This window comes from Lepidochelys olivacea (assembly GCF_965140295.1).
Source record: "Lepidochelys olivacea isolate rLepOli2 genome assembly, chromosome: 2".
Lineage (NCBI taxonomy): Eukaryota > Metazoa > Chordata > Testudines > Cheloniidae > Lepidochelys > Lepidochelys olivacea.
The window spans coordinates 117,667,931-117,689,619 of NC_140412.1; the positions used below are offsets into that span (position 1 = coordinate 117,667,931).

At 38.2% G+C, this 21,689-nt stretch overlaps 1 protein-coding gene across 2 annotated transcripts; it reads left to right on the forward strand.

The window, feature by feature from the left end:
* The first annotated feature begins 25 nt into the window (after positions 1-25).
* On the forward strand, positions 26-19,674 carry SSR1 (signal sequence receptor subunit 1). 2 transcript variants are annotated; one of them, XM_084619203.1, is made up of 9 exons: positions 26-224; positions 5,568-5,686; positions 8,249-8,336; positions 8,559-8,821; positions 9,693-9,769; positions 11,751-11,829; positions 12,956-13,049; positions 17,750-17,813; positions 19,543-19,674. In XM_084619203.1, the coding sequence occupies exons 1-9, from the start codon at positions 140-142 to the stop codon at positions 19,547-19,549; spliced, it is 876 nt and encodes a 291-aa protein (XP_084475329.1). In that variant the 5' UTR covers positions 26-139; the 3' UTR covers positions 19,550-19,674. The 2 variants fall into 2 exon arrangements, with proteins under 2 accessions (XP_084475329.1, XP_084475330.1); XM_084619204.1 differs by lacking the exon at positions 19,543-19,674 and having other exon boundaries at positions 27-224; positions 17,750-18,759.
* Positions 19,675-21,689: the final 2,015 nt, after the last annotated feature.

A 21,689-nucleotide genomic window follows, 5' to 3' on the forward strand; every position in this document is an offset into this window, starting at 1 on the left:
GGAGCCACGTCCTCTGCGGTTCGGGGGCGGGGTTGGAGAGCGTGCGTGGCGTGAGGGCGCCAGGTTCCCGGATGGAGGCGATGGTGATCGCCATTTGGGCAAGAGCAGCAGTGGTGGAGGGCGCTAGGTAGCTGCTACGATGAGATCCCCGACCCAGCTGCTATTGCTCGTGTTGTTGGGCTTTCCCGCCGCCCTGCTGCTCGGCGGAGGTCGCGGCGGCCTGGGTGAGAACGCGCGCGCTCGTGTTCGGCGAGACGTTGATATTTGAAATTCGAACGGGAAACGTTAACCGCTTCCTGGAGCGGGCGAGCGCGTGAGGGGCTGGGCCTGGGCTTCCCCGGGTGGGTGGAGAGGCTAGGTATCCGGTCATGGAGCGTCGGGGCGAGGGGTGGGCCCGGGATCCCCCTGTCCAGTTTGGGGACGGCCAGGTCCTGCCTTCCTGGTGCCGGGCTCTGTTGCTGGGCATGCTGGACATGCCGGCGGCAAGGGCGGCGCCTTCCCCTGCGCTCAGCGGCGGCCGGCCGGGGGGCGCGGGGAGCTCCCCTTCCAGAAGCGGGCGGGGAGGTTGAGCGGCTCGTTGTCCGCGAGGCTGACGTGTCACTGGTCTCCCCACTCCGGCGACCGGCCCCTGCATGCGAAACGCTCCCGGCTCGGGGGCGTCCTCCCGGACGTGTGCTGCGCTCCCCGGTGCCTCCGGGGCACCCGCGGCCACACGCGACGCGCTGCAGGGCTGGGCAGCCGGACGAGCCGGGGCTCGGGGGTCGGTGGTTTTCCGTTGGCAGGTGTCACGAGCCCAGACCGCCAGCCTCGGGGCCAGGGACCTGACACGTCGGGGCCACCGTTTGTACTGCTGCAGTGAGCAGTAACTTGCTGGCAGGCCCCTTCGCTTCTGGGGCGCGGGGGGTGGGGGGAAGAGCATCATGTCAAGGCAGCCAGTAACGAAACTCGACCGTGTGACTAAGCAGAGAGGCTGCTAAATTACAGCAGGGAGTGCATGAAATGGCTGTAAGGATCTTTTTCTGGACTCGCTATACAAATTGATGAGTGCATACTTTAAAACGGCAGGATAATGCGTTGGCCGCCAGGCTTCTTTTTTTCCCTTCCCCAAAGTGTCCTTCAAATAATAAAACACTCATGTCTGTTTACACCGTAATTTTATCTGATTTAGCCTTGAAAATTGCTGATAATATTAAGTTGTAAGAGGGTTGAAGGGCAACGCTGTACTTGCACGCTTTTCTTCCTGGGCACTGCATCATGTATCATGTGTTCCTCTTCCCACAAAAAAGCAACTCTTTTTCTACTATTGCCACATCATCATTCCTTCTGAAATCCATTGAAGGGATCACAGATTAGTGTGTTGTTTAGAAAACACGTTTATGTAGTGAGTTATAAAATAACAGAGCAGGCACTGGTTATAATTAAGGTCATGTCAGGACTTTAATTATAAATCCAGTATTCACAAACTCTTAACTTTCTGAAATCTTCTAGGGGCTGAAATTATTTCAATTAGTTGTGGCTAAGCAGTAAACTTGAAAAGTTTCAGAAAGTCTTTCTACAAATTGCTAAACATAAAATTTGAATTTTACAGATCCACAAAAGGATTTAGTAATTGTGAGGCTGAACTTTGTGACACCTAATTTTTAGGCACTTAGAAAATCACAGGAATTACACTTCAATCTGAGAAGCCTGAATTTGATGCCTAGGCTCCTGTATAATGGATGAGGAGAAATAGACACCATAGACTGCAATCTGCTAAGCCAGTAGGCTCGGCGGGAAGCTGCCTAAACTAGCCAATGAGAGATGCCGACCGCAGGGGTATAATAAGCAATCTGATTGACAGGTTTCAGAGTAGCAGCCGAGTTAGTCTGTATTCGCAAAAAGAAAAGGAGTACTTGTGGCACCTTAGAGACTAACCAATTTATTTGAGCATAAGCTTTTGTGAGCTGTAGCTCATGAAAACTTATGCTCAAATCAATCTGATTGAGACTGCTGTAGTGCCACACTAAATTCAGATTTTTCTCCGGTCCAGAAGAGGAGAATTGCTCCTGGTTTATTTGGGAGTAAGTGCCCTCTGTACTGTGCAAAGCTGCTCTTTTGCTTACAAGTTCCCTAAACTTGATAACTTTGGATTTTTCCTCTATTTTTGAGGGTAGAATGAGGAAGAGAAAGCAGGGGAATTAATTTTGTTTCTGTAACAGTGAAAGGTCACTATGAATTGGAAATCTGTTAATCTAAAATGAGTTGAATAGCTCCAGGTACTGTATCTACCCTTGACCTCCCTGACAATTTTTTTGGATTTACATTCCCATTCTACTATATTTTAAAACAATATCTTTCCTATTTATTTGTAGGTAGGTTGATGCCTCCAGGCGTCACTCAGGTTTTGGGCCCACAGGGGACATAGTAAAGCTGCACATGAATTGCTGTCAAATGCATGAAGTAAATAGGGATATCCTTTCTCTTCAGTTAAAGTAATTTTAGGTGTAACAATAACAGGTAAATTAATTCAGACAAATGGGGTTAAGTTGGCTGTCTTTAAGATCACAGGGCTTAGAACAGTGGATCTTCATGCACATAGGTTGAGTTATTCATATGCATGTTTGTAGAATTGGACCTCTGAATGCTTGTCAGGAAATTAAAGTACACTTTATTGTAAAAGGTGTGGCTATGTTGTGCATAGGTATGCATGTTCTTAAACATGAGAACTCTTAATGTTTGAAACCATGCCACTCAATAGGAAATGTAATATGGTCAAGTTGTAATATGTAATATTACATATGTAATATGGTCAAGTAATGTGGTCTTATTTTTCTTGTTCTTGAGCATTTAAATGGTTGGTTGTGCACACATGCAGTTCTGTTTCTGGTGGGGAGCTTTGCATGAGCCATATGATTGGGGATTAAATGTGTAGTCTTCAAACTTCGTCAGTATGGGCCTACATATTTTAAATGTGTGTCAGGACTCACTTTTACAAATGAGGATTTGAGCTAATTTTATAGGTGCTCATATATCATGAATGTGATAAAACATCGATGAAGTGAGCTGTAGCTCACGAAAGCTTATGCTCAAATTTTTTAGTCTCTAAGGTGCCACAAGTATTCCTTTTCTTTTTGCGGATACAGACTAACACAGCTGCTACTCTGAAATGAAACGCCTAATGACTTTGAATTAAAGGAAAATTGATCCAGACCAATTATTGATGTGAGTGTTGATATTTGTGGTGGGGAAGAATTTCAGAGCAGGTGTGGAAAAATAGCACAAGATGCCTTTAGTTATAAATCCACTATAGCATTCTGATCATTTTGACCTGCTAAAGTGAACTTTCTTAGGTCCTTAAATTGTATCCTTTGCTATAATTTGATATATACTATATGATATATTAGCAAGGCCCTTGCCTTAGTATTTATTGCGTGTGGCCCCCCCCCCCCCAAGATTTTGAAGAAGCTAGTATCTGGATTTTACTCCTCTTCTCCACCCCCCCCCCATTTTTTGATTATTTGTGGGTGGGGAAGGGGGTCCCAGGACTCTCACTGAGGAAGCAGATGGGGTCAGGGGGGCAGCTCTAGGCTCCCTGCTCATCTCATTTCCCCCAACGTGCAGGCGCAGCAGCCTCCAACTGACAATTACCCTCCTCTGCCCAGGCATGCTGAAGAGGCTGGCAGGGATCCTGTGAGGAAATGGATAGGGCTGTGATGAAGGGCCAGGTCAGGAGGGTTCTCTGCCCAGTAGGCGAAATGGACGGGACTCTGTATCCTGGAGAATGAGATGGGCAGGAGCCAGGTCCCAGTAGCCGAGAGCGCCTGCACAGAACTCCCCTTACCCCCCGCTGGAGAGTGTTAGTACTCATGGGGTGCAGCCTTCCACTCCCCTCCTGACCTCAGCCCTTCAGTGCATTCCCATTCTCTTCCTCTGTACGGGGGCGGGGGGAAGCAGGAGTGGCAGGGAGCCAGGCTCCAGCACCAAAGACCACTCAACCAGTATGTCATGAGTACCCTGGCTCCCATGAGCACTGAACACCCTTTCTCCCATCTCTTGCCTGCTGCTTTTTGTTTTCATATTTTATCAATTTTCACCATTTTAATTTTTGAATAAACAATAAATAAAGTTCCAGGGAAATTTAAGAAAAAATTAAAACTGAAAATGAGAAGGGCTTAGATGTTTGATTCCATTTAGTTCTAATTTCAGACATTTTCCCATCTTGAGCCAAAATACTGCAATATAACACATAGCAAGGGATAGGAAATGAGCACTGGAGCATCCAGTTAGTTTAGCTCAGTGGTTCTCAAACTTTTTTTTTTGTGGACCACTTGAAAATTGCATAGGGTCTTGGCGGACCACTTAATGATGTTTCCAAATGTTGTTTGTATCATTAGCTAACTGTTTGCTTTGGATAAAAGTACTGTATTTAAAAAAAAAACCTTTATTTTTTTTGTTCTACAAATAAAAGCACACAACTCATTTTAATATCAGTAGTCTTACCTTTCTAATGCGATGGATATGCCCTCTCTCCCCTGTCGCAGCAGCCCTTGACCTGGGGCTGGGAAGGAGGGCCATCTCTCTGGAGCTGGGGAAAGTTGCCTCTTTTTCTGGCCGCCGCAGCCTTGCACATCCCAAATTCCCCCCCCACTCCCTCCCAACTCCCTCTTCTCACCCCACTGTCCCCTCCCACCTGCACCCTATTCCCCCCCAAGGCCACCACCTCACTTTACATGTGTGTCTTCTCCAGGGTCCAGACACCTAATTAGTGGAGCCATGCCTGTGCAGCTCTACTAATTAGGTGGGTCGCCCTTTATTTTGTTGTGTGTGGCCACCCAGACATGCACCTTAGAGGGAACTATCCACGGACCATGTGAATGGAGCTTGCGGACCACAGTTTGAGAACCTCTGGTTCAGCTGAATGTACATGTAAAATGGTGCATTTATTTCTGCCTTTTAAAGATCTCTCAGGTCCAGATTCTGACCTGAATTGTTGAACTACATGAATGAAAGCAATCCAAACAGTCGGATTCCTCAATGTACATAAAATAGCATGGTTTTATTATTTCTAACTATTACTAAATAAATTAGCATCTGATTTTTCAACTTCCTGTTGTATAAATGTAGGTTTAAGATTTAGTGGATTACTTAGGAATAAAGAACGCTTTCATATCAGCTACACCAAATGTTATAAACTTACAATAATGAGACATTCATGGTAAAATCAGGAGTCTAAGAAGCAGCTTGGTTACTTCCTAGTACCATATGGCAAACACCTTGACAAACCTTATTTTCTCTTTTTTTCTCTGCAGTTGTGTGCACCAAAGCTTTAATTTGTTTTGAAATTGCTGGTACATAAATTACTAAATTTTAAAACCGTATTCAATAGAAACTGAAGTTTCCAAACTGATAGCAGTTTCTGCTTATACAGACCAAAACTTCTGCATAATATTTTGCAACTAAAGCCTCAAGCTATATCTCCTACCAGTAAATGTAAGTCTTGGAAAACTGAAGTATGATCCCAACGTCCCGTTAGTCAACCACACTTACAGAAAATGACTTATGGTATTTCCATCTTGTTTTGTTACTAGGTTCAAGTTCACTAGTTGCAGCCCAAGATGCTACAGAGGATGAAGAAGCAGTCGAAGATACGGTAGTTGAAGATGAAGACGATGAAGCTGAAGTTGAAGAAGATGAACCCACAGACTTGGTAGATGTGCATAGATTTTTGTTTCAAAGCATTAGATTAAACGGCTTCTTTAAGTTAGAGGTTAGATGGATTAGGTATATCACTTTTAGTAGTCCATATTTAATTTCTTTAAAGTGGCTAAAGAAAAATATAATTAAGGACCTTAGAAATATTTTCAATTTGGGCAACTAGGAAGGATATAAGAGGAACAACTAAATAGTAATTGGAACACTGTGCTTAACAGCATCTTAAAAAGAGAACACCAAGTGAAATTGCACAATTCATGCTTTTTCCCACTTCAGCATTCACTTTAAAAAGATAATGGTATTTCTTCAGTGTAAATTTGGTTTGTCATATTGTCTCTTTGAAGTCTCACTTAAGCCCTGCAATAATGTTTGAAGTCTAGTTTTCAGGCATATTTTTGCTTCTATTAATTACATCTACAGTCTGAAATAAAATCACCAAGGTACATTTGTCGTGCCACCAGAAATATCACTTTCCTTTTTGAAGCAAGTATTTCAAAATCTTGATGTGATATGATTTATGTAGTGTTACTAGTCACCTCTGGCATATTTAACATTCAGCTGTTAAATACCTGGTGGAGGCTAATCTCTTGACATCAACTCATGCACATTAATGCTAAGAAATTAAAATGAAAACTTGGGGTGTGGGAATGGGAAAATAAAGGAAAAAGGAGAGAATATGAAAAAAGAGAAGGATGTGTGAGAATTTTTATATAAAATAAAGGAAAAGAATTACTAGATTACTGCTTGATAAATACATTTGATGCATTTTACTGGTTTTCATCAAATTTATTTGATGCCCTTCCATACTACATGACCAGCTTAAGAGCAGTTGGATACTATTCAGCAGGAATTAAATATTGGTGGAATTAATGGAATACATTCAGTGTACATTGTCTATTTAGCCATCTCTAGTAGTAAGTTGAAAATTGTTAAATACGGTTTTCAAACAGTATAGGACTGGTCTTGAAATAACACAAGATGTGGCTTTGCATTGAAGCATGAGATGTCTTTATTCCCTTACTAACCCAAAAATTAAGAGAGAGGTAAATTTTTGAACTCCTAGGGATGAATAAAGTAGTGAAAACTCTAAAAATTTCCTGTGTGCTTGATTTTCTTCAAAAAAATATTTGGTCCAAGAATAAACATTAGAATGTAAGCTTAATTGAAGCCTAACCTTGACCAACGAATTGACAGAACTCGGTTAAAAGTAACCTTCACGTACTAACTTTTATGTGATTAACAGTATTTCACAAAATATCTACAGAGTTTTACAAGTAGAAAACAATATTATAATGTGAGATGCACCTCATTTCAAGGATTGTAGCATTGGTAATACCCTTACCAGGCTAGAAACACCTTTATTATAAATAGCTGCTGCCCTTAAGAATTCCTAGATGAATAGCAAATCACGACCAAAATTTTTACAAGACATAGGATGCCTTGTTTCAAAAGTCTGTCCTCTTATTTAGAGATGGACGGACAGTCATACTATTATAATATAGGGATGAGAAAATGAAGCCTGACCAGAATGTGGACTCAAAGAACAATTAAAGGGACTCCAGAACCTGAGTTCAAACACAATACAACTTTTGTACCATTAACATCTTAAAATGAAGCTGAAATAGTCTTTAAACAAAGATTTTTATCTTCAGCAAAAATTACTTTCTATTGTCTAAGCTATATTCTGTAAGATCTTTGTTTTTAATAAGCAACTGACACCATCTTGGAGTGGGTATGGAAACTTGCTTGAATTTTTGAAGTTATTTTTAGACTGTTCATTTAAACAGTGACACTCCCCTGTAGCTTTGTGATCAGAAGCCTTATCCTTTAGGTAGAATTGAAAGGTGTTTGTCAAGACATCAGTTGAGATTATTTTCCCTGTAACGGTTGACTACTAAAGTGTCAAATTACTGAACTGCTTTATGTTTAGTCATGTCATCAAATAATGCAGAGACTATACAAACTTATACACTTATCTTGGTTAGTAAACAGGGAACTATATTTTGGCTATTTAAGTAGTTACTTGAAAATCTTCTTAATACGTTTACATTTAACACAATTTTATATTGCATAAACAATTATTTACAAGGAGGATGCCTTGTTCTTGGTTTTCACTTCATTATAAAGTAACTAGATGAGAAGGACAAAACAGCCCTTGGCTTAGACCATGCTCTTTTTTAAAAAATAGAGAACAACCACATAACTAGGGGAAACTAGATTCCACGATTTTAGATTACCAACTCTAAGCACCTCTTGTACTCTAGAGCCTATGAATATGGTAATCCTGCTGTATTTAACTCTCAGCAGCCGTTTACAGGGCTGGAGAACTAGCAGCTCAGGGTCAAAGAGAAGCAAACAGCAGAGAGTTGGCAGTCTGTCACATCAGAATAGTTCTGCATCAGCAGCAGCTGTAAATGTTATGAGGCATCCTGTAACAAAATTAGTGGGACAAAACAAAATACTTCCATTACACTTAATGTATAGGATTCTCATAAAATGTGCACATTCTTTGCTTCACTGTTTATTATAGGTTTTTCAAAAAATTCTCTTGTCTTAGATAGAAGAAAAAGAGGAAGAAGATTTATCGGGAGAACCTAAAGCCTCACCTAGCGCTGATACAACTATCTTGTTTGTGAAAGGAGAAGGTAAGGTGTGCACAAGTCCTGTAGCAATCTATCAAATGTTTGGCTGTTGCTGACTGGTCGCTAGTTTTAAATGTCATTACACATGCATAAAACAATGCTGAAGCCCTAATAAAGCACTATACAGTTTTTTTGGGGGGGCTGAGTTTAAACTGGCATTTTTGTGCACTTTAACGCTGGCATGGCGTATACAAACTTTTCTAACCTTAAGATATTATGTTCTAGACTTTCCAGCAAACAACATTGTAAAGTTCCTGGTAGGCTTCACCAACAAGGGTACAGAGGATTTTATTATTGAGTCTCTTGATGCCTCTTTCCGGTACCCTCAAGACTATCAGTTTTTCATCCAGAATTTCACAGCTCTTCCTCTGAACACAGTGGTTCCACCACAAAGACAGGCCACATTTGAGTACTCATTCATCCCTGCGGAGCCTATGGGTGGTCGTCCCTTTGGACTGGTTATAAATCTGAACTACAAAGACTTAAATGTAAGACGGTTTTGAAATTACTTTTACTCCTTCAAATTAAAGTGGAATTGGGGGCAGGAAGGAAAAGGCTAATCCAGTTGATAGTGTTTTAAAAAACACCTAGTATCTGTGTAGATACCATTAAATGCTTAGACCAACTTATTTTTTCTGTTATGGATATGTATTTGATTGTAGATCTGTACATGTTTTGTGTGCTATAAAATTACACTTGAACTTACAGTAGCTAGGGATATTATAGCACTTAAGGATAGTGAATGGTGCTCTGTCTTTACAGAAAAACTTGACTTTCTCCTGAGAGATCTTGTAAACTCACTGGGTGAGATTTGTGTAGTCCCATGAATTTGAGTTAATGTGACCAATGCTGGCAAGTGTTGTCATTAGCTTTTTAGAAGATTTATCAAAGGCACTAATGGGAGTTAGGTGCTTGGCTCCCGTTTACTTTCAGAGGAGTTAAACATATAACAGCTTCTTGCACCTTTGAAAGTTCCCTCCAGTGAACAATGTAATAAGATCCTCAGTGCTCAATAGAACATCTCTATCACACTACAGAATGACATGAAATTGGTAATAGCATTTATGCTAAAGCCATGGACACTATCACATGTTCTTATGTAAGATTTTTTTTGTATTCTACATACTTACCAAAGGTATTGCTCTTCAAGTCTTCGGCTAGCTCATTTCAGAACCCCTTGCAGTGTATTCTTCCATAGCTATATGACTTACCTTTTTGTTGTGAGCTAATCGGTTCCTCTGCTCTCCACATAGTAGTTTGTCCTCAGCAGAGGTTTTTAGAATCTCATCACATTTCCTTGGAAGGCATTACAATTACGAGAAGTTAAACGGTTTTAAAAATTAATCATAATTATTGCAGGGCAATGTGTTCCAAGATGCTGTCTTCAATCAAACTGTTACAATTATTGAAAAAGAAGATGGATTGGATGGAGAAACGTAAGAGAAATTTGAACTTGCTTTTGTTGGTAGTACATCAGCAGTAATGTACTTCTATATGTGGCCAGTTAAAAATGCTTTTGTCCTCATTTCATGGGATGCTGGAAATCCTGTATGGCCTGGTGATGGTAGAGCATTCGGGAGAGGAAATAGAGGCTGTGCATTCTTGTTTAATGTGAAATAAAACTGATTGGATGTGCAGTTTCTCAGAGTTCAGAAAAATTCTGTACATAATTTGTATAATATTACTATTTCAGATAGGATAGCTTTCATAACTTTTCTGTTTGATATCCAAGTCCTGAGTGTAAGTGTGGCCTATTGGTATTTGCAGGAATAGCCTCAGTCTGAGGCTGTATTCCTAAATAAAATTATTCGTAGGGAGTAAGGGTGACACAGATGGCTCAGGGTATTGAGATGCGGTCCACATTTTGAAGGCTGAAGTACCTGTGGTATACCATTTCACTGTACTGAGGCACTGTTTTAAATTAGTTCAAGTTGCAATCTGAGGGGTTCTTTTCAGGTGGCAACATGTGAATTGTGAGTCTAATTCCTAGTTAACATATGCCTTCATCACAATTTTGGGGAAATGCAAAGAGGCTAAAAGTCAATTGCTATGAAAACAGAATTACTTGTCCCTGGAAGTAGCTTGCAGTTTCTTCTGGGGAAACTTCTAGCTGCTTTACTTCATCTGTGGATTAGAGGCATTCATTATGAGCATTTAACTAAATTGTTGAAAGAAAGGAAATGAGATGGTGCTCTCACTACTTGTTAAATGTACCTTAAAATATTTTGTGTGGAATTTTCTAAAGCACCTACATCACCCTTTTGAAGAAGATAACAAGCATTTACAGATGACTGTACCAGAATTTGCCTGCTTCGCAAATAAATTTCCAAAAGCTTATTGAAAATGTCTCTTTTGATGATTCTGATTGTTAAGCTCTTTCTGCAGTGACTTTTATGAAAACAACAAGGATTCTGGTGGCACCTTAAAGACTAACAGATTTATTTGGGTATAAGCTTTCATGGGTAAAAAACCCACTTCTTCAGGTGCAAATAAACTTGTTAGTGTTTAAGGTGCCACTGGACTCCTTGTTGTTTTTGTGGATACAGGCTAACACGGCTACCCCTCTGATACTTGGCACAATTATTTTTATGGTTCATAGATTTAGAACTTCTTGTCAGCTTCAGCTTGTAAAATTGGTTAGTTTAAGACCTTGGAGGATGATCTACTATTCATAATAAGGGAACCTAACCTCTTAAATACTGAATGAGATGTAAACTATAATTGGAATCTATGGAAAAAGAATTCAGCTATCCACTTAGTCTAGGAAATGTACAGGCTGTAGAACACTCCCTCCATAAGTTCTAATTTAGATATCCACTTTTTAGGATGCTCCATCACCAGTAAAGATTTCAGGGTATCCTTGCAACATGTGCGTTGAGGTGGTGTATACTACAGAGGTGATTATGTAATGTGGTCTCATAACTTTTGTAACTGATTAGTAAATTAGCAGTCACATTTATTCATTCTCTTACACACACCCCATTTTAGAATTTGGTATGTCATGTTAACTTTAGCAAATGTGAACGTGGAGAAATGTCAGCTAAATATATATTTGTTGAAGACTGCCAAATGGCACTTTTGTATGAAAATTTGCCCTGTTTTTTCAAGTAAAAGTTAAGATTACTGTAACTTATCAGAGCCAAACAACTCTATTTGGTTTACTCTGTATTTCACAGTACTTTGTATTAAGCTTCTTTCTTTCTCCTGAAAGAGATGGGAGAGAGACCTCATAAAACTTATTTAAAAAAAAAAAAAAAAGTGCTTGTCAAACCACACACTGTGCAGAGGCACTCCAGGGGCCCGATAAAATTTCTGCAATTCTCATTTTGTTTTAAACAACGGATTAGACTTCAAACTGAAGATGACCCTACTTTTTTTTTCTCTTTTCCCCCTCCTCTCTCCCTCTTACCAAATAAGAATCTTCATGTACGTGTTCCTGGCAGGACTTGGCCTACTTGTCATTGTTGGTCTACATCAATTACTAGAATCTAGGAAAGTAAGTAAGCAATTATGTACATGCACTTATCATATATATGGTATTCTGTTGATGCTGAAGCGTTAGCTTCCAGTCAGAGTAATACACCTTTTGTGGCCTATTATGGCACAAAAGAACTCATGAAAATTTAACTTTGATCAGTGAAATTGAAGAGAAACAGGTTGATACTAGAATTCCTCCTAGCCTTTGAACAGAAATGTCTGAGCTGTTTTGTAACTTTAAAAAGTTATGCTGATGAGTTGCTTGTCTACCACTGTGCCTTTGCTTACCTTCTTCCACCATAGCAATGGTCAGCCTTGTGGAGTAAAAGGCTCTGGTGTTATCCAAATGGCAGGAGTGTGCAGCTACAAAACTACATTTTCACATACTGTTTACAACCTCATTGAAGTCCTTCCTCATTTCCTCCTGTTATGTCAACTTTTAATGCCCTGTCTTAACTTTATATTGTAACCTTTGGGGCTGGGATCATGTATTCCTACATGTTTGTATTTCCTTAGCATGATAGGCCTGAGTATTGAACACTATCATAATATTACAACTAGTGGTTTGTCGTCATACTGATTTGGCCAAGTAGTACATCTAGTGAAAGTGTAATTCAACGATCCAGGTACCACAAGGGTGTTGATTTCAAAGAGTAATAATAGAATGCTATTAGGGAAAAATCCTAAATTTTTTTTCAAAATGATAGATCACAAGTACACTGGAGATAAGAGTAGTGTTTTGTAGATTTCTGCTTTTTTGTTGGTAATTATTTAATACTGTACTGGATCATTGATATGTATGGAGCTGTATGGGAATCTAGATACAATTCCTGCCACATGGAATGAGAATAATAAGAATTTAAAAAGCTTAAGATCTAACACCTTATTAGAGTTCTGACAAATTACTTAAGGTGTCCAGTTTGCTAAAGTTAGGCTACAAGGAGAGCTTGACACTGTAACTGTTCACAAGCTTAAAGTTGTATTTTGTGTGTGCTTAATGACAGTTGGCTTTTACTAAATACAAGAATTTCTTATTTAGGTTTAATACCCTGACATTTGTACTACATAAAGCTTCCTTATGGAAGGCAAATCTGTTCACATCTCTTGGTGTGAGATAAACATATTCTTGCCTCAAACTCTTCCAGAGAAAGAGACCAGCACAGAAAGTAGAGATGGGCACATCAAATCAAAATGACGTTGACATGAGCTGGATTCCTCAAGAAACTTTAAATCAGATCAGTAAGTAGTAAGCCTTTCACAGCTGGGGCATGATTCACTTGTTTTATCAAACTGTTAAATATTTTTTACCAGATTCTTAAGCCATCTGCTTCATGAAACAGGTTCAGTCTAGAAGTATCTTAAGCATATGCACCTTTTTGAAATAACTTTTGCGTATTACACCGTAATTAGCTATTTTAAATAGTAAGCTGTTTTTAAAGGTAGACTCTAAACAGACTTTTGTAGAGCTAACAGTAGCAGCCACCACAAACTTTTCTTCCTGTCTGCTAGTCATTTTCATTAGATTCCATCTCACTGGTTCGCTAGAAGCGAAGTCCAAAATAGGTGTTACATGGCAGAAGTGATCTATATAAAAAAAAATTTTTTCTTACCCATTCTTTCATAGACTGGCCTTCAGCACTGCTGACCCTCCAACCAAAGTTTGATCACAGAAATCTGAAGTGGTCCTACTGAGAAGTCCTAGTGGAATAAGACATTCACCCCTCCCCCCCCCATGAGTTTTCAGTCTCTAGAATGAACCCATTTAAGACTATCAAATGATCATCAAAGTGTATGATCTTGTACTTATCAAACACAAAACATTAAGACTAAGGTTGTGTAGTTGTATTGGAGTCCTAAATATCACTAACTTCAGTTAAGAATGCTAAACCCAAATTCAGTATCTGATTTTTCTTAGGCTGTTAGAATGCTTGTGGATATTTCTAACTTCTCTTTTGCTGTTTTTTCTGTTTCGCTTTCCTGTGGCTTCAGTGCAGAGTAGAAGAGGTGAGGCATTTAAACTTTGACAGTGCTTTATAGTAACTGGGGGGCTTTTACTATGCATCTACACTAACTGGACTTTGATAAAAATTCTAATTCATCACTGCATGTGGGAGTCATTGTAATAGCATGAGAGCACTGGTAAGATTTAGGGGTGTCAAGCGATTAAAAAGTTAATCGCGATTAATTGCACGATTTAAAAAGTTAATCGCGATTAATTGCACGATTTAAAAAGTTAATCGCGATTAATTGCACGATTAAAAAAGTTAATCGCGCGAACAATAATAGAATACCATTTAAATATTTTTGGATGTTTTCTACATTTTCAAATATATTGATTTCAATTACAACACAGAATACAATGTGTGCAGTGCTCACTTTATATTTTTTATTACAAATATTTGCACTGTAAAAAACAAAATGGTATTTTTCAATTCACCTCATAAAAGTACTGTAGTGCAATCCCTTTTTCATGAAAGTTGAACTGACAAATGTAGAATTGTTTTATTTTTGAATGCAGTTATTTTTTTGTACACAATGTAAAACTTTAGAGCCTGCAAGTCCACTCAGTCATACTTCTAGTTCAGCCAGTCACTCAGACAAGTTTGTTTATATTTTCAAAAGATAATGCTGCTCGCTTCTTGTTTACAGTGTCACCTGAAAGTAAGAAAAGGCATTAACATGGCAGTGTTGTAGCCGGTGTCGCAAGATATTTAGGTGCCTGATGCGCGAAAGATTCATGCGTCCCTTGGTGCTGCAACCACCATTCTAGGGGATGTGCATCCATGCTGATGACAGGTTCTGTTGGATAACAATCCAAATCAGTGCAGACCAACACATGTTCATTTTCATTATCTGAGTCGGATACCACCAGCAGAAAGTTGATTTTCAGTTTCAGTGGTTCAGGTTCTGTAGTTTCCGCATCGGAATATTGATCTTTTAAGACTTCTGAAAAAATGCTCTACATCTTGTCCCTCTCAGACTTTGGAAGGCACTTCACATTCTTAAAGCTTGAGTTGAGTGCTGTAACTATCTTTAGAAATCTCACATTGGTACCACCTTTGCGTTTTGTCAAATCTGCAGTGAAAGTGTTCTTAAAATGAACTACATGTGCTAGGTCATCATCCTGAGACTGCTATAACATGAAATATAGGGCAGAATGCGGGTAATACAGAGCAGGGGACGTACAATTGTCCCCCCAAGTAGTTCAGTCAGAATTTAATTAACACATTTTTTTTTAACAAGCATCATCAGCATGGAAACATGTCTTCTGGAATGGTGGCCAAAGCATGAAGGGGCATATTAATGTTTAGCATATCTGGCACATAAATACTGTGCAGTGCTGTCTACAAAAGAGCAATGTGAACACCTGTTCTCACTTTCAGGTGATATTGTAAATAGGAAGTTGGCTGTATTGTCTCCCGTAAACGTAAACAAACTTGATTGTGTTACCGATTGGCTGAACAAGTAGGATGGAGTGGACTTGTAGACTCTGAAGTTTTACATTGTTTTGTTTTTGAGTGTAGTTATGTAACAAAAAAATTCACATTTGTAAATTGCACTTTCACAATAAAGAGATTGCATGACAGTATGTGTATGAGGTGAATTGAAAAATACTATTATTTTTACAGTGAAATATTTGTAATAAAAATAATGTAAAGTGAGCACTGTACATGTTGTATTCTATGTTGTAATTCAATATATTTGAAAATGTAGAAAAAATCCAAAAATATTTAATAAATTTCAGTTGGTATTCTATTAACAGTGTGATTAAAACGACGATTAATCACGATTAATTTTTTGAGATAATCGCGTGATTTAAGTGTGATTAATCAACAGCCCTAGTAAGATTACAGACCTTGGATGTTGCAGGTAAACAATGTTTTGCAACATCTAATAGATACAAGAATACTAAAACTAAAGGAGGATCTATGACTCTGTTTTGGTAATCTAGTTTAAAAGTGCACGGTGTTTTATTCCCCTCATATTACTGCATAGATGAAGGCTGCAATTGTGAGAAGTTTTGTGTGGGGTTTTTTGTGGGTTTTTTTGAGTGAAAAGAGCAAAAATTATGTATATGTAACAAGGAAAAAAGTCAGATCTCATTTTAAATACAGTTAGTTCACTTTTAGTACAAATAACTGCATATGCCATAATATTTCTTGCATGTAGAATTTTGCACACTGTTAGTCAAATCTGTGAAACTTTACAAATCTATCTTATGGTGTGGGACTACTCATGATGAGGACTGGGAGAAAACTTGGATAGGGAGAAAGGTAGGTGAGTACTGGAGCAGCATCCAAGAGTACCACAGTCTGCACCTACTGTATGAAATTAGTTGTGCAAGCTGATGGAAGTGATAGTGGCTATGGATCTGTGGCCTTAGATAATGTGGCGTGAAGTGTAAGAGTAACCATTAGAAAATTGACGGTTATATGACTCAGGAGGGATGCTGGTCTGCTGGATTAGGCATGGATGCTATTGAGACCTAGTTTATAATCCTTAGGCTGATACTGAGTTGCTGTGATTGTGGGCAGACTACTTAAACTTCCTGTGCCTGTTTCCCTTTCAATAAAAATGGGAATAGTATTTTCTTACCTGGTAAAGGTCTGAGAACTGGTTTTGCATCATAATTGTAAAATGCTACAAAACTATTGGGTCCCTTCCTGTATCCTACCTGTTTCTTTCCATAGGTCTTTTTGGGGGGGAGGTAGTGGTATAGAAGACTGTAGAGGGAATGTATATCAGAAATATGAAAAGGTGCATAAATTAGCAACAGAAGATTTTAGAGTAAAATGGAGAGATTGATAGGGGTCTAAACAGCAAGGCATAAAATACTCTCTGGAGCCAGGGGTTCAAATTTAGGCATGATTTTATATTTTGGTTGTGTTAATTAGTGACTTGATGCTGAAATAACCTTGAACTTCCTGGCTTTCAGATGTTTATGTAAAAGATTTAAGACTTTTTTAAAAGTTGTATATTTACAGCTTTCAAAAGGTAGAATAAAGTTTTTTTTTGTCTGGGAATCTCTGTACACTTTCAGTAGTAAGACTGTTGAAGACACTGACCCATATTTGAAGTGTCTTAACCTAACAAGCATTTGTAAAAACGGTTAGATCTATAAAGGCACCAATGATCTAGATATTGCCCCCCTCCATGAATAGCTGCACTTGTCTTGTACAAGGACTGAAAATTCTTCTGCTCTGTTTTTGTTGCACAAAAAGCATCCCTAGAGCAAAGGACAGTTGTAGGCCTGCCATAATCAGTTTTGTAAACTACCAGGATTAAACATCAAATGATTATTTTATAGTATTGTAAGGCTTCAATGATTCCTAGAGTCATGGGATTTAAAACCATCATGGCTAATATCTCTTTTGCCCCACTGAATTCTGATGTGGTTACCTCAAACCATTAAAGGAATACTTGATTCCAGCTGTTAGATGGTAAAGCATTACTCTCTAGCAGTTGATAGGATGATAGAAAATAATATGCAAATTGCTGGAGGCGTTTAATTAACGGAAGGTAAGTGTAGGGGTTTTGGCATGGCTTCTAAAGGAACCAATAGAGCATGTAATCCTTTTAGCTATGTACAGATTAATGTTTTGAATGCAAAGCACCTTTCATTAAATGTATTTTAGCATTTATTTTGTTTTTTTACAAACAAATAATAATCAGTCCTGTGAGGTACATGTCAAAGAACATGAAGACTTGTATGCCCTGAAGTTAAATAATAGGTTTTAAATACTATGCTAATAGCATGTTCAAAAACAATCAAGTAAGTTTCTCTTTCATCTCAAATCTGCCTCCTGCATAGCAGTGTACTGGAAAGCCAAATAGCAATTTCCATTCTATTCAGGAAAAACATAAGAATACATGTGCCCTTTTAATCGGATGTACTATTTGCAGCAGTTTAAGTCATTTTGTCTCCTTTTCTCCTTCAGATAAAGCTTCACCAAGGCGGTTGCCCCGCAAAAGGGTACAGAAGAGATCAGTGGGATCTGATGAGTAAATGTTAATTAATACAACAATTCAGCCTTTACTAATCCTGCCCCTCCTCCCCCGTTTTTTTCGTGGATTGCAGTAGTGCACAGAATCCATATCAACATGAGGAAAATACTACTTACTATTTTTGGACTGACCAATTTATCTGACCAGTGATAACATTGCTGAAAACATACTTCTCATCCCTTTTTTAAGATAACAAAATTGCTTTTGGGGCAGGGGAATGAGAGTTAACCATTAAGGTGTGTGTGTGTGTGCGTGCGTGTATAAACAGTTGATCTTAACAGAATCATTGTGCTACCTGAAATGTGCCTTTAGAGTCCTATGTAATGCTGGCTTGTCTGCAAATCTTTCTGAAGTTTCTGGATTTTTTTCAGAAATCCAAATGTGTAGTTGCCTAATCTATTCTGATTGTATTCTGTTTATATATGAGTCTTCATGCATTTTTTATTATGTAGTATCCTAAAGCTATGAACTTCATTCTTTGCTGCACACACAGCTACTTTTATTAGAATTTTTATATGTTTCTACTTCAGTGATGATGCACTGATTATCTGGACATTTTTTTTAAATGTAGCTAGTATTCTAAAGGCACAAGCAGGTGTAACTGCTTTTAGCAGTACAGAATTTTTTTGCTGCTGTTTGATATAATGCGCACACTGTGAGACCTAAGAATCCAAATGTATTTGTATAAATGTTAGGGATTTTTACAGCAGCAAAACTTGCGAAGCATGAAATGGTATGTAATCTATATAAAAGATTCTTTTTACAAAACCACCCAGTTATATCTGTTTAAATTGTTAATTTATTTAACTTGTGCCAACAGTTCTGGTATTTTGGACCATAGAGATATCTGTGGAATGCTTGCTCAAGTAATTAATAGGCCCCAATTAGTGTTCAGTGACTTCCCTACCCTTACAAAAACTAGAAGAATCGCAAGTAGCAAAATGCATTGAGTTTCATAAATTACATTGGATGCAAAAGATAATGGTCTTATGAAGTTATGTTACACAGAGACTAGTTAATGTACAGTAAAGACTTTTTGTAAACAAATTTTAATTTCAAATATACCCTGCAGGTGTACAAAGCTATGAGTTCTTAAATGACAGTAAAAAAGAAATTAACTTTGACCCTTTTTTGTGTAGTTATGTGAAGTTTTGATCTTAGTGAAGTACTTTAGAAAGCTATAAGTATATTACAACAAAATTTAAGTAACTGAGTCACAGTGAAATGACAGCTATTGGAAATACCTAAATCTTACTCAGACTTTAAATTGGATTGTACTTCATGCAAGTTTTGTTTAACTTCTTCAGGTTATTTCCATTATTAAATACATGCCAGTTCAACCTACATTTAAAAGATACAAAGCTATGCACCCTCAAATAGGATTTGTTTTGTAGAAGACTCTAGTTTCATGATTACTATAAACTTAAGTACAGATCTGTCACTAAAAATGTATAGGAGAATAAGTTTTGGTATAGGCAACTGGATTTCAGTCTTGAATTCTCTGACAATAAAAGGAAGGAACATAAGGCCATATTTATTTTAATATAGATACCTAAATACCTAAAGTTAGCTGTCTGAATCATTAGGTGCCTAAATACCTTTTTAAAAAGTCCCTTAGTCATCATTTTGAAGTTTGCTCAGTTTAGGAAAGGCAGTGATTTGGGATTTGTATTTTAGTTTTATAGTTTTCTTAGTGCTTATTTCTTGATCTGCCTTTGTTCTGCAGGGACTGAGCATCTGAGCCAATGACAGATGAACAATACCTGCAAATCATTTCCACACTGGGTGTGAAACAGGGTCTAAGGTCTGAAAGTCCCTGTACTGGCGCTACTGTACTATAAACTTCCCTGTAAATGAAGTGTGAATTATTGACTCTTGTCTTGGTGTTGAAAGTAACTTCCTGTTTTTAACAGTGCTTGACTTACAAACTTGACAACATATAACTAGCCAGTAAAGAATGTTTAATTACCACATTGCAGGATCTAATAGATTATTAAAAATGTTGTACAGGCTGATCATAGTAAATCAAATACACTTAAACCATCCTCCATTTAGCTGAAGTGGCTGGTTGCTTGCATTAGCTGATGTACAAAGTTGTTGTTTTGAAGGTAGCAGTCAAATGATTATCAGATTATATTCATACTTCTCCTGATTCAGCAAAACAATTAAGTAATTGGGGGAGAAACTGACTGAACCCCTTGCATTTTAATCTCAAGATTATGCCTGAGTACTTGAATTCACTGAGAATCTTTTCAGCATGTGGTGATGGGCAACCACAAATTTAACATATCTCCTAGAGTCAATTTGAAATCTGGCAATGAAGTGTTATCTCCATCTACATTCCCAAGGAAAATAAAGGTAACAAGGACAATTCTGGATTGTGAGTCTTCACACGGGAGGCAAACCCTATGCACTGTACAAAAGCAAAGGACCAGAACATATTTTTTGTGATGGGGGTTCCATACGGTAGCAATTTGGAGTATCCAACTTCATTCTTTCACCTTAGTATAAATGAGAAAGTGGCCCTCATTCTTAATACTTCTGAAACAGTCGGATACATGGTACAACTTGAGATTTAATAAGTACAGCTCTTCAACTACACAGAACTCAGGTGAGTGTAGGTTTTTTATTAAATAAAAGCAAACTTTTTAAAGTAGTGTTTAGAAATAACTGTCAAATATGATACTTCCATTTAACTCTTGGTCTTCCCCAGCCATGAAGCAATTTAATGTAAAATAGAACTAAAAATAACTACTACTAGAACTTTAAAAAAAAAAAAAAAAAACTTGTTATAAATTAGTCAAAGTAATCTATACAAGTTTTTTTTAAGGAGAGCCAATTGTTTAATACTTCCATTACATGAGGTAATCAAGGTCACACTTAATGGGCACCCAGCCAATTGGAATGGGAGGAAGAAGGTAGTGCTATGTGGCACAGAAGGAAATAGAGCCAGTCTTCAAATTTCTACACTTGCATGGGTGTTGTGGTAGAGGCTAGGTATGACGTAAGAGGGAAAACTTCTTGGGGGGGGGGGTTACATTATGCCAATTTTATTTAGTGACTTGAGCTGTAGTGATCACAATTAATTTTTAAGGCACTACTTCCACCACTAGCATGAAATACTTATAGTGCAACTCACCATTGACTTAGATAGGGGTTGCTTACTAAAATTTACTCCTAACAACTTCTTGGGGAGAATCTTCCTACTTTTAGCTCTCCGTTAAGTACTTTACATGCATTAAATAGCATAGTTCCAATTTCTTGTTCCCCTTTAATATACTATAGTTAAAATTTAGCAATACTGCAGTTCTGTGTGAAATGGCCAAGCCTATAGCAATAATAGATTTTAGCATCTCCTCTCAGCACATGGATCAATCTAGTACACTGAAGTCTCTAAGTAGTGACATACAACTTGGTGGTTTGCCATAATGGGCTACCTTACCATCTGCAATTGGATATTTGAGTTTAGTCAAACATTTTAGGATTACCCATATAAACTTAAAGGGGTGTAGGTAGCCTACTTTGTGCACATATTGGGCATCTCAGGTCACTAACTTTTAGTCTAAAAAGGGAAAGCTATTAATGCAAGTTCTCCTTTGGGAAAGTGATTAAAATCAGTTTTACAACATTAGTGCTCATAATAGCATGCTGACTATTAATTTGAATGTGTGTGTCAAACAGTTCAGACCAATGCTCCTTTTTCCTTCATCCTACTATCAAATGCTCTATCACTGAAATTTCAGTCTGGCAGAAACAAATAAGCACAGAAGTGAATCTGAGTGAACTGCTTTCCAGGCAAATCTGATACAGGAGGAAGTGACTGAAGCCAGACTTACAAATAGAATTTTGTATGCAATACCATGAGGAACCATG

Coding starts and splice junctions, on each gene's coding strand:
- SSR1 (XM_084619203.1), top strand. CDS start 140: ATGAGATCCCCGACCCAGCTGCTATTGCTCGTGTTGTTGGGCTTTCCC. Junction 9,770..11,750: donor GATGGATTGGATGGAGAAAC/GTAAGAGAAATT, acceptor TTACCAAATAAG/AATCTTCATGTACGTGTTCC. Junction 13,050..17,749: donor AGAAACTTTAAATCAGATCA/GTAAGTAGTAAG, acceptor TTTCTCCTTCAG/ATAAAGCTTCACCAAGGCGG.